Here is a 17,503-nt window from a genome sequence, read left to right on the forward strand (position 1 = left end):
GGCAGACAGGGGGAGCTGGGAGTTCAAGGCGGTGGATGCCAGCCGCACGCTGGGAAGCGTACGCAACGACCTTGAAAAGATGACGGCGGACAGAGACAGCTTAAAGCTCAAGGCAGAGGATGCCACCGATGCGCTGAAAATCGTGTGCATCGACCTTAGAAAGACGACGGCAGACAGGGGGAGCTGGGAGTTCAAGGCGGTGGATGCCAGCCGCACGCTGGGAAGCGTACGCAACGACCTTGAAAAGATGACGGCGGACAGAGACAGCTTGAAGCTCAAGGCAGAGGATGCCACCGATGCGCTGAAAATCGTGTGCATCGACCTTAGAAAGACGACGGCAGACAGGGGGAGCTGGGAGTTCAAGGCGGTGGATGCCAGCCGCACGCTGGGAAGCGTACGCAACGACCTTGAAAAGATGACGGCGGACAGAGACAGCTTGAAGCTCAAGGCAGAGGATGCCACCGATGCGCTGAAAATCGTGTGCATCGACCTTAGAAAGACGACGGCAGACAGGGGGAGCTGGGAGTTCAAGGCGGTGGATGCCAGCCGCACGCTGGGAAGCGTACGCAACGACCTTGAAAAGTTGACGGCGGACAGAGACAGCTTGAAGCTCAAGGCAGAGGATGCCACCGATGCGCTGAAAATCGTGTGCATCGACCTTAGAAAGACGACGGCAGACAGGGGGAGCTGGGAGCAGGGTGTCGAACCTGAACCGAACCGAACCGAAAACCGGAACCGAACCGTTATTTTGAGCCGAACCGGAACTGAACCGAACCGAAATCTTCGTCGCCATCTTGGAACTGAACCGGAACTGAACTGGAAAGAAATATAACGGTAACCGGTTCAAAACGGTTCACGGTATTTTTTTTATTTTTTTTGTTAGTATTTTAAATTTAATATTTGGGAATAAAAAAGTGGCATGTGTATTCCTCTACGTATTGATCAAATCATCATATACAGAATTGCAATGTATAATAAATCCTGGGTTTTTGCGGCGCTTTCTTATGGGCACTATGATTAACCATGTGCCACGTGTTCACGTGACGTCATGATGTCAAGACATGTTGTCAAGTGATGTCACATCACGTGACCCCGTGAAGTCACGTGACTCACCGCGTTAAGTCGATTTAAATTGAGAACATCACTAGATATATTAACGTTGTTGACACCGCGACGTCACATGACATCACAACTTCGCACTGAGAGTCACGTGACACCATGATGTACCCGATTGTCATGACCCTGAGTCGAATGCTCTGCTTCATGACTACCAGCATCGCCAAACATTCGGGTAACGGCTTGTGTTCAACTCAAAGATTATAAGGGGCCCGAGCCCCACTAGAGCTAGAAACAGAAACAAACGACAGCGACAAGCCTCAGACGCATGCAGCATGCTCGCGATGATACCTTTATACGGCTTTGAGTCGTTCGGTGCTCGTGAAGTTAGCACGAGTGGTTACAAGCCTGCAAATGGGACCCTCGTGTGCATGATGCTCGTGTTTGAGCATATCCTTCTTTATTCTACAAAGCCTGTCAAATCGCGAAATACTTTGATTCGAGGCTTGCCGCTGTCGTCTGTTTCTGTTTGTCGCATTAGTGGGACTCGGGCATTATAGCCCTACTAAAACTCTATCTGAAGATCAACCCATGCTCTATGCTTTGCCAACCCTGCGCATGAGTATGATAAACACTGACGGTGTATATATTAGCATCAGATCACGTGGCTGATAGTTCTAATTGCGTGTTGAGGAGGGGAAAGCTGTCTCATTTCTTTCTTTCGACTGCGTCTGCCATTTCGCGGAGGGGCAAGCTAATGGATGTTTTTGCAAGTTATCAACGTCAAGGATTACATCTTAGCGGTATCTACTGAACTTAAGGTGAAAAAAATACTGTACAACCCATTTTACATGTATACACACCATTGAGGCTCCCAAACATGTTTTTGTTGTTGCTGAACTGCCTCAGAAAGTTGTCCTGAGAATAGAAGTGTTGAAAGGTCTAAATGTGACGTATCAGTCCATCGTTACATAGAACTATTAGTGTGTACGGGAGGGACACCTGAAAAGAAAGATCCTGTAGTGGCCTCAGGGGGTAGCCGAACGTTGGCAGCCGCTCTAAGTCTCACAGGAGTGTCGTTCTCAAGTTCTCCAAGTTTCGACCGCCCCTGTATTTTGTTTAAACTTCACAGTTTAGTGCAAAGGAAAAGCAAGGAAGAATTACTGTTAACAAGTGATACAAATATAATTGTCGAATGAACACCACTCAATACGGAGCAGGCAATCCCTGAGGAATAAAATGTATTCTCTTGAGGAGCAACTAAAAAACAAAAGAAGAAAAGGGAGTGGGGAAGGAGGGGGTAGTTTTAAGTTCCTCTGCCCCGCATTTTCGGCTCAGACCAGAAAGCGTGGCCTGGAAACGATAGTGACAGATGGGTAGTTGGTACAACCTTTATCACTTTTGCCAGAAAGCACGTTTTCGTCGTGCCAGATACTCGTGCCGTGCCTAACGACGATGCACCAACAAGAAAAATGTCTGCCTCTCAAATACATAGCTTGCACTGAGCGCGAACCTTTTGCAGCGTGCATTTTGCCCCACCGGATTTGATTTTCTCAGCAAGAATAAATCACAAATACCACCAGCATATAGTGTGATGACGTTACGTGCATGTCATGTTAAACTGTTCAGCTTTCTGGTGAAATGCGACGTTCGCAACACTAGCAGTAGACGTCAAAAGTGTAAAGTTGTGTAGTATTTATAACAGTCTCGCAATGATATACGGCAGCCTAATGAAATGTTGGAGCACATGACTGATAAAGAACAAAGTTGTGAAGTGAGGTCCCAAAACAAGTGCACGTAAAACCTAAGATAACATTAGCCTCCCGAGTCAGTATCTCGCGACGTTTAGAGCCGAGGCAAGCTGATGCCCAATTGTGATTTATATTAGGATTCTAAGAATCTTCGTTCGCCCTGCGCGCAATTTATGTTTAATTAGGAATATCATTTTATGCATTTCTATGCATCTCCTTTTGCAGTAAAGCGTTGTGTAAGGGATTATTTAGAAAAATTTCCTGTCATCTCCTTATTTATGCACATTTCGTGTATTTGCCTTCCGATATGTCATGTGTCCACAGTCTTTTTTGGCATACCCTGCAACCCAGTATTTTACACTGCAAAACAGCTAACAAAAGCACGTTTCCGAAGACTCAACAGCTGGAGTATTTTCGAGTATCGTCCTTCCGTGTCGGTCTCAGGCGGTTATGTGAGCTTCATAAAGTCAAATTCATCGATGATAATAAAAATATATTTAATTACTGTCTGAAGATTTGGCAACATTAATAGAAGATCCTCACCTCAAAGATCTGTAAGTAAATGCACCCTCAAATGATCTGAAAGATGTTCGCAAATGGTTTTCGGCGCATTTATCCTCGATAGACACGTTATAGGTGATTTGGGAAGGCTTTAAATGAATTTTTTATTTTGAAGGTAATTTAAATAACTATGTGTTCCTCACGCATATATAACTTCTCAAATATATGCAAGTTTATTATCGCGTTTTTTTATGTGGTGAACAGAACTTTTACTTGTCTGTTGGTCGGACCAAAACAAAATACACTGGGACGAATGGTGGAACTATGGCGATTACACACGCAAACTGTCAGAAAGTGTCCAATTAAGTAGCTTCCAAATCGAGTAGAGCATGAAATACGACTTTTTTCTATTTAACGAAAAATCATCCATTAGCGAGGGTGATGCTTATTTGCCAATTAAATTGACCGGCATCTTGTCAAGAACAAACCTCAACATCCAGGCTATGCCAGTTTATCCACTATTCGCGACTCCAAATCACTATAGGGGGCGCCGCTGCATTTTCAAAATGGCGGAGTTAGTGAGGGTCGGTTGGACGGCGAGAGCCCTGCTCCTTACGAGTATTTTGGGAATATGCTAACGCTACGAAATATTCGCGGTGCTACGAGGAAGCGGACCTCCTGTTACAGGCCGGGCATTTGTTTCTTTGCGGCAAAACATCGTCGTCCGAGGACAACGTTGAAATATTGGCGTTGTGCCTCGCAACGAGCAGCGTCCGAGGCGATCCGCATGAGATCACCGTAAAACTTGTCGCGGGAGATGGCCCAAAGTTCCGTGTGGACAGTGCCGTCTGCTCGTGCGTGGCGGGATCATCAGAATGCTGCAAGCACGCTGTCGCCACGCTTCTTCACTGCAACAGGTAGGCACCTAGCAACCTACACAACACGGTACGACTGGCGCGAGTTCGGTGTAGTCTTTCGGCGGCTCTGATTAATGCTCGCTCGTATCTCTTGAGCGCAGGCGCGTCGCATACTGATATCGCACGCAGGTGTCGCGCTTTGAAACACGATAACTATTTTCACGGTGGTGGTTAAAATGCGTGCGTAGGGTAGCCCCTAAGTGTTTCTCTGTTGCCGGCGCCAGGTTTCATAGGCGCACAGAGCGTCGGCGCGATCGTAGCACGGTCCCATTTTTAAATCAACGAACCTGTTTCTAACATGATAGTATTTCGCTCATGTGATGTACTGTATTGCATACTCAAAGCACAGTACAGACGCGTCGCTGATTACCTGTAAGCCATGCGAGCTTTATAGTTTCGGTTTCATTTTACAGAAAGGGAATCCAGCATCTCGAAGATCTAAGCTGCACCGACAAGGAGTGCGCGTGGAAAAAGACCCCTGGAAAGGAGTTGTATGGCGATCCTGTGCCGTACAAGATGTTCTGTCATGTAAAGAAGCTCCGACCTACGCTGGAGCCTTCACCCGAGGCGCAGGCAGCTATCCTCAAGCAGCTGACAGGCGCCTGCTTTAATTCTGCGCTCGCCAAGCATAGGTAGGGACGAATTCATCTTATAAGTGTCTTTTGTTCTGTGCGCCCGTCCTGAGACACAGGTAGGTGTCCCCTGCCTAGGCTTGAGTGTTGCTAAGTGACAAAAACAAACCATATTGATTACATTTTTTTTCGTCACATACTGATTATTTAGATGTTGGTAAGCACACCGTATCTTATCAGCATATTCGTCTTGTGTCAAACTGTGATCCCTGGTGGCAGTAGCTGCGACTTAACCGCATCGAATCCAGTTGTCGCATTGAATCCAGTCATGTAAACGGCATAATGCGCTAGGGAAGCATATTGCATTCAAGTTGCTAGACAGACGTGGATTGAGACGGCAAATGCCCATTCATTCAACCCATGTAAACGGAGGTTACACCGCATTTTGGAACGGAAAGGATTATGGGAAGGCTCTGGCTGCGGAGAGCGGTCCTGTGTGGTTGCCCGCAGTTTTCTCCTGATAAGAAACGCAAACTTTTATTGCTATGCTAAGTGAGCGGAATATAGTTGAGCTGCTCGGTGAGGGTGCCACCTCTTCAAGCCTTGCAAGATGCAACTTGCACGATCGAGGGAGTCCCTAGAGGCTTCAGCACAAGCACGAGCTCCGAGCACTGCATGGTAGCGCAGAACGAGTAGCTCCTGCCTCGGTGCCATTCCTGGCTGCACCAGAGCTTTTCGGCTTTGGGGTCCGGTCGCAGTTCGCAAGGTTTGGCAAGGAGAAGCAAGGTTGCGTCCTTGGAGCGGTTGGAAAAGATCTCGCTCGCCAGGCCGTGTGCACGCACATCACCTCTGACCCAAAGTGGCCCGGTGGCCCGACCCAGAGCCCAAAACCTTTGTGTTTTGATGCTTCTTCCGTTTCGTAACTTCTTGTACAGCATCGAAGACAGCTGGCACAGTCTTTATGCTCGCCGAAAGCGTCGAAAGGCCTTCACGTGCGATGCACCAGAAAAGTTGGTTACGGGGTGTGGCCGGTGCCAGAAACGCAGCTTTAACTTTGAACTTTGACACGGCGTGGCACCACCTTTGCATAGGGCTTGGTGCACATTCATGTAAACATTGCTGTGTCGGCTTCATTCGAAGGACGATTGGGGCCGATGTGCTGAAGTCGTATTCATGTAAACGCGGCTATGAATGTTACTTAGTTGCACCGATTCAGGTTGTCGCATTCGATGTGGTCATGTTCACAGAATAATGCGCTAAGGAAGTGATTCGCATTCAAGTCGATAGACGAAGGTAGATCGAGGTGGCAGATGCGCATTCATTCAGCCCATGTAAACGGAGGTCTCATCGCATTTTGGAAAGGGCAGGCTTATGGGAAGGCGTCCGCTGCGAGAACGAGTGAACAGCTGAGAACACGGCGGCGGCCAACCTCTTTGGCGGCGCGGAGAGCGGTGCTGTGTTGTCGTCCGCAGTTTTCTCCCAGGGAAAAACGCAAGCTTTTATTGCCTTCATAAGTGAGCGGAGATAGCTGAGCTACTCGGTGAGGGCAGCCCCCGTCCAAGCCTCGCGAAGTATGACTTACGCGTCGGAGGGGGTCCCTGAAGGGTTCAGCGCAAGCACGAACTACGCCGAGAGCTCCGAGCACTGCATGGTAGCGCAGAACGAGCAGCTCCTACCGCGGTGCCATTCCTGGCTGCGCCGGAGCCTTTCAGCCTCCGGTTTGTCTGGTCGCAGCTAGCGGGACGATGCGCTGTAGATTCCTCAGCGCGTTTGGAAACGATTTTGCTCGCCACAGCGTGTGCATGTGCGTCTCCTCTGGTCCAGAGTGGCACGACGGCCTGGAGACCAAAATGCTTGGGTTTTGATGTCTTTCCGTCTCACAACTTCTTCCACAGCATCAAAGACAGCGGGCATAATCTTTATCTCTGATGTTTACGTTCACCAAAAGCGTCGAAAGGCCTTCACGTGCAATGCACCGGAAAACGTGGTCATGTGGTACGGCTGGTGCCGGAAACTCAGCTTTAACGTTGAGCTTTCACACGGTGTGGCACCACCTTTGCGTAGGGCTTGGTGTGCATTCATGTAAACATTGCCGCATCGGTTCCATTTGAAGAACGATTGGAGTTGATATGCTCAAGTCGCATTCATGTCAAAGCGGCTAGTAATAGCCTTTAAAGCTGGTGATTGGGAGCAATGTCAGAGCTTTGTGCTGAATGGGCACACTTGGCCAATGCAAAGCCGTATTTGCTGTTTGTGAGCCTCGACAGGACAATATTTTGGTCAGAACTTCTCACATGCGGACAGATGATGACAGGATCCTTGAGGCTACATAGGTGCTTGTTCCACGTGCTCATTCATTCATTGGTGGATGTCAGATTACCGTAAAATACCAAGAAAGCGCCTCCTCAAAATGTGAAAATAATAGCAGAAATTAAGGGATGAGCACTTGTTAGGTCAGTTTTACCTACCGTAAAATACCGAGCAAAAATGCCCACTCAAAATTTGGAGATTTTGGAGATAATCAAGAAAAGCATGGGGATGGGCGCTTGTTAGGTGATCAGTTCTACATATATATGTACCGGGCAAGCTAGCAGTCTTCTGCCCATTGAACAACCACCTAGGCGCCGCCGCACCTGTCATCAGCTGGCTCGTGGGGCAGCATCACATTGAGCATAGTCGTCACCATCCGGCCCTGAACCAGCTGGAAGAGCGTCACACCAGTCGTCTTTTTCAACGCCGTGTTGTAGGCAGACGTGACTTAGGGTAACACCTCGTTCCACGTCTTGTGCTCCACATCGACATACATGGAAGTCATGTTGGCTATGGTCTTGTTCAAACGCTCTTTCGGCCCGTTGGTTTGCAGGTGGTACGCAGTGGTGCGACGATGGCTGGTGTGGCTGAGCCGAAGGATTCCTTGAGTTAGCTGCGCCACAAACGAGGATCCTCAGTCTGTGAACAGATCCCCGGGGACACTGTGTCTGAAGACACTGCACTTGACAAAGCATTTGGCGACTTACACAGCAGTTTCCAATGGGAGGATTCTCTTCGCGGCATATCATGCAACGTAATCTATTGCGACGATTATCCACCTGTTTCCTTGCATTAGTGGTGCGAATAGGCCAAGCAAATTCATTCCAATCGGCTTGAATAGTGTTGTCAGCGGCAATCAGTTCCGAGCGCTTTGTCTTTTGTCGTGGTACAAATTTGCCAGTAAACTTTAGTTTCTTCAGTTCTACCCCGTTACTTCACCAAATTGTCACGTATGACAAGTTACAAGGCAGTGAAGAACTGAAGAAACTAAAGTTTCCTGGCGAACCTGTGCCACAACAGACAGCAGGCATTGCGGGTGTTGATGTCGGCGAAAAGGCTGGCTGGAGCGCTTGCAATAGGCTGACTCCATACATCGTACCGCGGCTTTTTTTGAGTCTTCCCTGGCAGCCTAAAACATTCTACCTCTATCGTTCGGGAACTATGCACTCTGAACATGAACAAACTACACGTTTCCCCAACCTTTGAAACCGTCCACTTATGGTAAAAAAAGATAAGATGTTATGCAGTGGTGGGAGACATACCCGAGCGACATGCGCGTGAGGCCATTAAGAGCGCTGCCGACTCTGCTGGGTATGATCGCGGCAATATGTCGAGAAGGCCATACCTACCGACCTCCGGCAAAAAGTAAGGTTTTAATCAATATTCCCCTCGTATGTCTTAACCTTCCTCGTTGCTTTCTGTCTCCTTTCACAACAATTTAAGGAAGTGTATCCTTCAGGTTGTTGAACTTTTCATGTCATTTTATTAAATTTTATGTATGGAAACTTTACGAATATGGTGTCGCAATATTATGAGGGCCTAATAAGCCGTTCTATCAAAGGTAATGGGTGGCATTACTCAATGATGAGTAGTGACTGTTGCCATGTCTATTTATTTTATTGCTTAATATTCAGCCACATGTTTTGGTTGAATTTAACTTTTGTCTATGTATCAGAAACGTCGGGATTTGACTTACTGTGGCCTTCAAACATTGTTGCTGAACCTTCAATACATAGATGCAAGATTTAGAGTATTGTTTACATACTGAATCCAATTGTTTGTTGTTTTTTTTCTTTTTACAGGAGGAGGAGGCGGGCTGATCGGTCATGCAGGTGAGCTAAAAATGTATTTGCTTATCCTTTGTCGACTATGTACAGTACAAAGGCTGTTTCACACAGTTAAGATTGAGTGAGACTGCAACTGTTTACGACTAGGTGTGACTACCTAGCTTCCTTCTACCGAAGTAGGAAAGCTGTCCTAGCTTTCCTTCACTCACTGTAAGGATGGGATTATGCTGAAATGCTGCTTTGTTTACATCCCTGTCTGTGTGTGTGCTGCAATCCAGTGCAAGAATTTGTACCTAGGATGTGTGTGTGTGTGTTCGACTCTTCGAGAATGGCATTCATAAGTGACTGAAAATACCGACAGGACAAGTATTTTCCGCTTTACTTCTTTTTATCATACCATTGGCCACTTGTTGAAGGGGTGGCTAAGCTTGATGGGTCGGGTGATGATCCCGTAAGCATAAGGGGGAAGCTTGCTCTGCTTGGTTGTGCTGTGTGGAATGATGTCGCTGATCAAGCGGGGATACCGGGGTTGGGGGAGCGGCAAATGGGTGATGTGATTGCTGCGCCATTTGCGCCAAAGTGCTTACCCTGCTACATTTGACCAAAATGTGAGGAATTTGCGCCAGAACTTAAGTTCACTTAAAAAATACTGAAAATATAACAGTTGCAGGCCTTGCTACCGGGCCGGATCGTTACGGTAGGCTCGTGCGGGTTTTCAGGACTTTCGATAATCGCCTCAAATAACTTACTGTTCGATTAGATTTTGCACCAAGCACTGACAGTACTCGGAAGTTTCGCAATAACTCTCGTGGTCTGTTCTGGTGGGTTACTTAGCTCTGTTGAGTGCGCTTCTCACTGCATACTGGTGTGCTGCAGTGAAACGACGATTGCGAACTAGGCATCGTGATGTTGTGTGTCTTGCTTCGCCGCAGCGCGCCTGCGTGCTAAGGGGACAGGTACTCCTCCAGAGCGAGACGTGGCCCATGCTTTTGTAGGTTTATTTTTTATGCTTTGTTCTTTGTTTCTTGTCTGAATTATAAATTGCAGCTTTGTTACAACCCCCCTCCCCCTAGAACTTGTAGGACAGATAAATCTAAGTGTCCAAAATGATTGTATTTCAACATTTGTTCAGTGGGATTTCATACCTAAAATAATCACTCACGGCAGTTTGCACTGTCCTTCATCAGTCGCCGTCTTGTTACCATGTCCAGTGCTTCCACACACAACTAAACAGCTAGTGTTTGTTTTAATATTTGCCGTCTCCTCGTCACATTTGCAGTGATATAGATGAAAATGAAGTGTGCGGTTATGCTCCATAAGCTCTTTTTGCTTCTCCAAAATGAACTTTTGGCTGCTCCAATAGCTGCTCCAAAATGACTACGACCAATCGCATCTCTGCAAATGCTTTGGTCTTTCAGTCCCAATTTCCGAGGTAAAAAGAATTTAGCACAAATGTTTTGTCGTGGTACTCGGCAAAGCCAGCTGTCGCTATGATCGCAATAATACATGTTGATTCAACACTGTTTTTTTGCTTTCCTCCCTGCTTTGTAATCACATAATTCGTCAAACACACTGGATCTGTTGAAAAATAGGGGCCGTTTGTTATCAGCAATTTTTATTTCAACGAGGGTTTGAAATGTGGAGCCTCTAGCTTGGGACTTCTTAACTGTCTTCCGAATTACACGGGGAGAGCTTTAACCAAACTTCGGCCACATATGAAGCACAATTTTCATTACAACCCATTGGCCGTCGCCTTTGTTTGGGTAATGTTCTAACTAAAACTCATTACTTGTTAGGTGCCTGATTATTGCAACTAGGTTCGCTGGTGTACCGCCGGCACAACTTTCGCTTCACCAAGAGAGGCCGCATGCACCACACAACAGTTTGTTGCTCGTTTTGTTTTGCCGAAAGCTGTAATTCCTACCCATGGATGATAGGGTGCGCAAGGTAGAGACTTCTCGTGTTTCCCCAGCTTCCCTATGATGGGTTCCGCACGTCGTAGTGAGCGGTCGTAGTCACACTCGCTCACAACTATGGGAACGAGCCTTAACCTTGGACTAGTATGTGCAGTATGTATGAATTAGAATGTAGCAATGTAGCAGGTGCAGTAAGTAAGATAATCTCAGATTTAACAATGGATCAGCATTTGATGGACTGTACAAACATCTCTCTCATAGTAGCTTGGTGTTTCATATCCCATTACTATACATGCAAGCTGGAACGGTGTGGGGTCTGCATAAGACAAGAATTTGAATAAAATTTATACTAAACATGAGCTTTGTCTGTGTTTTATAGTAAAGAAAAACAAGCAAAGTTAAGGTTGCAGAATCTCTATGCATTACTTTCGCTTGAGCCACTGTCATGAGGCTCTATTTGATCATGTTCACTGTACAGATTGGCTTGTGGTCTATTTCCAGTGTCCCGGAACCGTCAAGGCTGGACGAGAAGTACAGGCAGGTCATAGAGTGCGCCGAAGGCAGTGATCTTTTGGCAAGGCTTGCCGCAGTTCCGGCCTCTCCTCCGGAAGGCTGCTCTTCTTTCTACGATCAACAAGTCGCTGTCTCTGTTGAAACAGCCGCTGTCATGCTTCGGGACACAAAAGAGAACAAGGCAGCCTGGATGATGGAACGTCGCTGCCGGATCACAGGCAAGTCTATTGTGTATTAATAACTAGTAATGGGACGAATCTTTATCTAGATAAGGATTCAAAGGAACAACCAAACATCGAGTCGTGGAAAGGTTCGGGTAGCTTCCATACTGTAATTGCACGCGTTTCAACCGTTTATAATGTGAAACATTAAAAATGTTAAAAATAATTGAAGTTTTAAGATAAATATTTTATTTGGAAACTACCATTCCTCTAGTTGCATTTGGACACGGTAGGTGCAGCTCGCTTTCAAAAAAGGTTTTCGGAGTATGGAAAGTTCAAGAACTCCCTTGTTCCCTCGCAGTTGTGCCTAGTCATGGTGAATTTGCCTGCATTTTTCTCCTGTGCCCACACCATGCAGACAGCAAAAGGATTAATAATTCAAACCAAAGCAGAAGAGCATTCATTTACTTGGTTCGCTTGATGAACGAATATTTACCGAGTTATCAGAGAAGCGACATTGGTCTTATTTAATCAGGATGTACACCAGGGAGCAAAAGCCTGGCTACCGTGCAAGTGCTTCGGTGCCGGCTTTTGTAGTTTCCACTCATGTTCCTGGGCGTGTCATGTATGACCTAAGAAGCATGGCTGGTGCATTAAATTAGTGCTGCCTGTAACCTGACTTGCAAGAGAGGCAGATTTTGTTACGTTATGTGCTGTATTTACTGGAATGTAAGCCAGGAACCACCTGCTTGCTACATTTTATTGCAGGAACAACATGCTACCCCCCTCTCTACCTACAAGTTGGGAAACTGGGAAAAGAAGGTGCGGTCCACAATGCAGCCATCATTCCGTGGCAATGCCGCAACGGCCCATGGTCTACGATACGAGCCAAAGGCACGGGAGAAGTATGCAAAGACCCGACGAGTTGACATTTTTACGTGTGGACTCGTTGTTTCGCCACAAAACCCCTGGCTCGGCTGCTCCCCTGATGGCGTTGTGTTCGAGGGGTCGCGACCAGGCACGTTGATCGAAATCAAGTGTCCCAAGAAGGGAGAAATGATGACTGCAAAGGCACTCTTGGCCACCTGTGATTTTCTGGAGACTGACGAGGCTGGTACCTACAGCCAAAAGAAGCGCCACACCTTCTATGGGCAGATGCAGCTGGGGATGGTTCTTCTTGATGTGAAGACCTGTGATCTTGTTATTTATGCTAGCATGGATGATTCAATCGAGGTCATATGCGTGGATTTCGATGAAGCTTTCGTTTGGCCTCTCCTGACAACCGTAAAGAGAATTTACTTTGAGCGTGTACTTCCAGTCCTATGTTCGTCGGTAGAGTGAAAAACACGACTAGTCTGATACTTGGTGCGGCAGCTGGTGTACTGTGTTGGACCGCTAGAGTGCAGTACTTTTCTTTGTTGTTTTTTTAGAGTGGGCTACAGGACAGATTCATTTTTTTTCTTTTTGCCATCTTTTTTTGTGAGCAGTAGCATATTTGCAGTGAAGCAACAGTTTTGCCTCGTTAAATATTTTTCCTGTTGGCTTTGTCTCAAGAGTTGGTCACCTCCTGCATTCTTCAGTAGGAAACTATGTGTGCGAGTATAGTTGGGAAAGAACTTGGCGCTTATTTTTACTTTGAGGTCAGAATGCAGAATTCGCTCAATACTGTCCTTTTAGAAGCTCTCAAACTTCTAGTTATTTCTTCGGATTGATTATTCCTCAGTATTTATTTCTGCTAACTTCAGAAGGAACTGTTGATGTGGTACATGAAGACGTATGCATGTGCTTGTTATGTGATAAAATAATTATTTATGAGATATACTACTAGCTCAATTACGTTCATGCTATAATTTAAAACTAAAGTGAATGTTCTACGCTCATCACCATCTCGAGAAAAAGGAAGTTTTGTGGTCATACGCTGTTCCTACCTTTTTCTAGATTTAACTTTCAAAGGAGAACCGGTGCTTTCACATTCTAAACATGCATGTTGAACAAAATTACAAAAATTTATCCTAAACTCTTAAACAGGCATCTTCATTCACCGTGTAAATTGTAGAATTAGTACCTGTCTTCAACAAGTTGAAATTTCCTTACTGTGATGCTTGCATGAAAGCAACTGTATAGAAGTGTGCAATATTTTATTAATAATAAATCTACACAAAGAAACTCAAGTTTCACTCAAAAACTTGTGTCCCTCAGAGACCAGCTTCCTCTGTGTCTCGTGTAACTTGTACTGCAATGCCTTTGTAACAAAACATTGCTACCTAGTGTTTGTTCCTTGGCATTTGCTGCCATCTCCTCGCATTGGGCACTACCAGACAAGTGTGAAGGCCAAATGGATCACGAAAGTGCTTGAAGCTGGCCTAAGATGTTACAGAAGAATGTCCTGCTCTCAGAGTGAGAGCCGATATTTCACTAAGAAACATTTCACTGCCTGCACAAGGCAAGTCTCTCAGCTTACGGCCCCCCCCCCCCCAAAAAAAAAAAAAAACAATCCTGGCTACGTGCCTGGCAGGATTGCTTCACGGTGACACAAGGTAATGCAACGAGTGAGGTAGAGAGGTGAGCCATTGATATAATATCACTATGGTGATAATAACACATGTTAACATAGACATGCAGGCCACACATAACAAAATATGGAGTCAATATGAAGCTTTGAAAGTGAAGTCTTGAAAGGCTACACCAACAAAGCAGCGTTTTGCAGAATCGCTTCAGGGTGACAGAAGCAAGTGCGATAAAGTACTAACAATTGTAGCAGGGATGATTCAATTCAGTGTTTATTTTCGCGTGCTTACAAACAGCTCACAGGCCTCGGCGGTAAAGCACGAAGCATAGAATACATATTTATCACAAATTGACATACTTCAAATTATACACATTTTAAAACTTAAAGCTATACTTTACATTAATACACATGCAAACAGTTTTGGCAATTTTGCGGCAATCCAATACAAACAAGGGGCAATTTTGTGCAGGGGTTCAAAACTAAATTGTTCACAGTACACCACCTTCATACTGAAGACGTCATCTTGCAGCAAAACTCATGACATTCTTACCTTGATAGCAATGCTGCAGAACAGCCAAAAGACACACAGTTTTGGTTTAGCCTGTTATACTTTAAATTAATAAAAAATATATATATCCAAAAATGTCCCCAGGTGATGTAAATTAAACCTCAATTCTTTTGAGGAAAAAAAAAGGTTTTATTTCTGATCTCGACTGAAAAGTGCGTGCTTACCTCTTAAGCTAACCAAAGCCCCGTCCCTTTATGAAAAGCTTAAAGAAACCTGCTGTCTGCGAGAACTGGTGGAGACAAATTGGTTAAGGCACATGCAATGGTAAGAATGTCATCTGCTAGTGGCACCATGTGCCAGGGCATCTTTTGAGATGCAATCTTGAGCAGCTTGATTCTTTGAATCACCCTCTCCACGTGAACCCTTGCTGCTGCTATGCGCTTTGTTGCAAGGGCTTCACCCTTTGAGAGCTGCTTTTTTGCATGTAGGAATGGGGGCCTCACCACAGCTATCAGCCTTGTTTCGCATGTGCTGTCAATGAGAAACCCCTTGTCCACCATTATGTGGTCTATTCCTGGCAAGAGCATATCTACCAAACCACTTTGGTCGAAGATAGCCTTGTCCGAGGCTCGACCTCCGTAACCACTACTGACGTAGGTCACTAAACCACCAGGTGAAACACCTACCATATATTTTATGGTGTGTCCCTTTTTGTAATGGGAGTATGTGCTGATGCGACACCTCAAACACTTCGGAGTGCCCACAGGAATTTCCGTGCAGTCGAGCACAACACGAACATGCGAAAACTTCTCAAAACAGACCGGCAAGTTATGCAGAACTTCATCCTTGGATGGCCAAGTTATGGCAGTCTTAAGAAATGCCGCAAGGACCCTTGTTGTCTTCCGTACAGTGGTGCTCACTGTGGTCGGACACACTCCAAAGATCTGAGACAGGAAGTCAAATGTTAGAGCATGTTTCAAGGCCATCATAGTCATGACTATTTTGTCTTTTGCTGACAGGTAAGCTCGTGTTGATGTGGGCGTCGTATCAGACACGAGCTTCTCTAGAACAGTGAGAAGCTCCATGTTGGGAAGGCCGGTAAAGGAACACACATTTTCCTTATTTACCACACGAGAAAAGTTGTCGCCAAAGTCCCCACTTGACACCTGTACACCCATGTCAAGGAGGACCACTGGCGACGCAACAGGCAGGGGCACTGTGCTGCTTTCACCATCCTCGGCCGACTCTGCCCTGTCTTCATGATCTTCAACCGACTCTGCGTTGTCGTCCACTTGATTGCAGGACTTCTCAGCTTCGCAGAGTGCAACCTGGAATAAAGTTTAGGCATATTTATACACACTTTCTGAGTCACAGGTGTTAAGGTGTGCACATCAACCTGAACTTTTTATGAGAAACTGAATTGATAGGAAAGTAAAATAAAGACTGTGCGAGACATGCATTTACCTTGGCTAACAGAGGCTTTACTGCTGCTCTCTTATCGCGTCGCTTCTGGCGGCCTTCGCTTACTTCCCGCAACCTCTTCCTGTTCTCCTTGTTTTCAGTTGAAAGAACAGGGAGGTTCTGGGAGGGTACCACTCCTCTCTTAAGACGGCGTCTTTGAGTTGCATGTCCTGGAGGAAATAAAGAACGATATGATAATCACATAATGGGGACTGAAGTAGTTTGAAGAGTGACTCATTTCAGAAAGCAAACAAAACATTTTGGCCTTCTGATTCGAAACTTTACTCTAAAATGAGCAAATTCCAGAAAATGAAATTAAGCCCATGTTTCCTGGGACTCTGAGTAGGTGTGTATCGCTTGCAAAAGCAATCAAACTGAAATCGGTCATTTTAGGAGAGAAAAACTACTGCACGCGCATTGTGAGGGTACAGGGCTCAAAAGTAATCAGAACTAAGAGCAGAAGAGAAACCTCCGTTTCACTTCTGGCAAATTTGGATCAGTTAGAAGAAAAGCTCTTCAGATTAAAGAAGTGCACTGCTAATTGTGCCGGAATAATCTCGCGCCCGATTCCACATCGAGCGTGCCGTACCGAAGACTGCTCCAGGCTGATGAGCGCGATTCTCTTTTACGCGCTCCACTTCGCCGTACGTAACGATGATCGAGTGCAAAGAACTAAAACGGAAAATGTTCTCGATCATAGGCGCGTTCAAGAAAACTAGTTGAATCAGCGTGAAGAGTTCTACTGCGCTACAGAATGGGCAAAATATTCAATGGAGGATGTGTTGTTTCTTATTGTGTACGCCACCGCACAAAGTCCCCGAACCATCTAAAGCCAAAAAGCGAGATATATATACATCTCCACAAATCCGCACACTCTTACCTGGCAATAAAAAGTCGCTCGCAGAGAAATGCCGCGAGCACACCGTCATCGCTTCGGTGACGGTCTTCCCTGTCCGAAGAAGTCGCGCCCACTCTTCGCGTCGGTTGACGATGTCGGAGCCTCTTCTGCACGTTTCCTTGAGGTTGGGGAAGCGGTGAAACGATTCACCGTTATCTTTCCATACCGCAGCGGTACACTGGGGCACCGAACAGTGCCGTTTGGATTTAGAAGCAGTTCTTTTCGACGGACGAACGCAATTATCGCTGGGATCCGCCATACCAGCCTTCCGGGGACCCTCGCTATCGTGGTTCCGGTTTCCGCCGCGAGAGGGCGAGCAAAAAGCTGGAGTCGCGAATAAGAAAATGTTCACTAGGGTAAGCACTGTTTAAGGCCCAATTCGATCTCCGTACGAAGGTGCTTATGGATTAGAGTGAACAATTTCAGTCACTCCTTTTTGCATGATTCGTCGCCCGGATTATGGTGCTGAGAGCTAACAACGCTGGTTAGAAAAAGAAGCATAGCGATTGTCGCTTAGTGTTTCTATAAAATATAGACTGGAAGGGCTTGTCCTGTCACTATCGTGACATTTAAAAAATTTTATTGATTTAAGCTCAGTCGTGTCGTTATCATATATATAAATATTGTGAAATGTATTTTGTAA

General features: G+C 45.9%; 1 protein-coding gene and 1 non-coding gene across 2 annotated transcripts; one reads left to right on the top strand and one right to left on the bottom strand.

Annotated features, from left to right (window-relative positions):
• Positions 1-3,874: 3,874 nt before the first annotated feature.
• On the top strand, positions 3,875-13,650 carry LOC115325443. The gene is made up of 5 exons (XR_005715641.1): positions 3,875-4,225; positions 4,639-4,857; positions 8,910-8,939; positions 11,312-11,541; positions 12,253-13,650. It is a non-coding gene; the product is annotated as an uncharacterized LOC115325443 (transcript).
• Positions 13,651-14,178: 528 nt separating this feature from the next.
• Positions 14,179-17,194, bottom strand: LOC115325446. The gene is made up of 3 exons (XM_040211527.2): positions 16,843-17,194; positions 15,966-16,132; positions 14,179-15,829 (listed from the first exon to the last, which is right to left on the bottom strand). Exons 1-3 carry the CDS (start codon positions 17,117-17,119, stop codon positions 14,765-14,767), a joined length of 1,509 nt encoding a protein of 502 aa, XP_040067461.1. The 5' UTR covers positions 17,120-17,194; the 3' UTR covers positions 14,179-14,764.
• Between the last annotated feature and the right edge of the window lie 309 nt (positions 17,195-17,503).

Source organism: Ixodes scapularis, unplaced genomic scaffold (genome assembly GCF_016920785.2).
Source record: "Ixodes scapularis isolate PalLabHiFi unplaced genomic scaffold, ASM1692078v2 PGA_scaffold6__148_contigs__length_123643588, whole genome shotgun sequence".
Lineage (NCBI taxonomy): Eukaryota > Metazoa > Arthropoda > Arachnida > Ixodida > Ixodidae > Ixodes > Ixodes scapularis.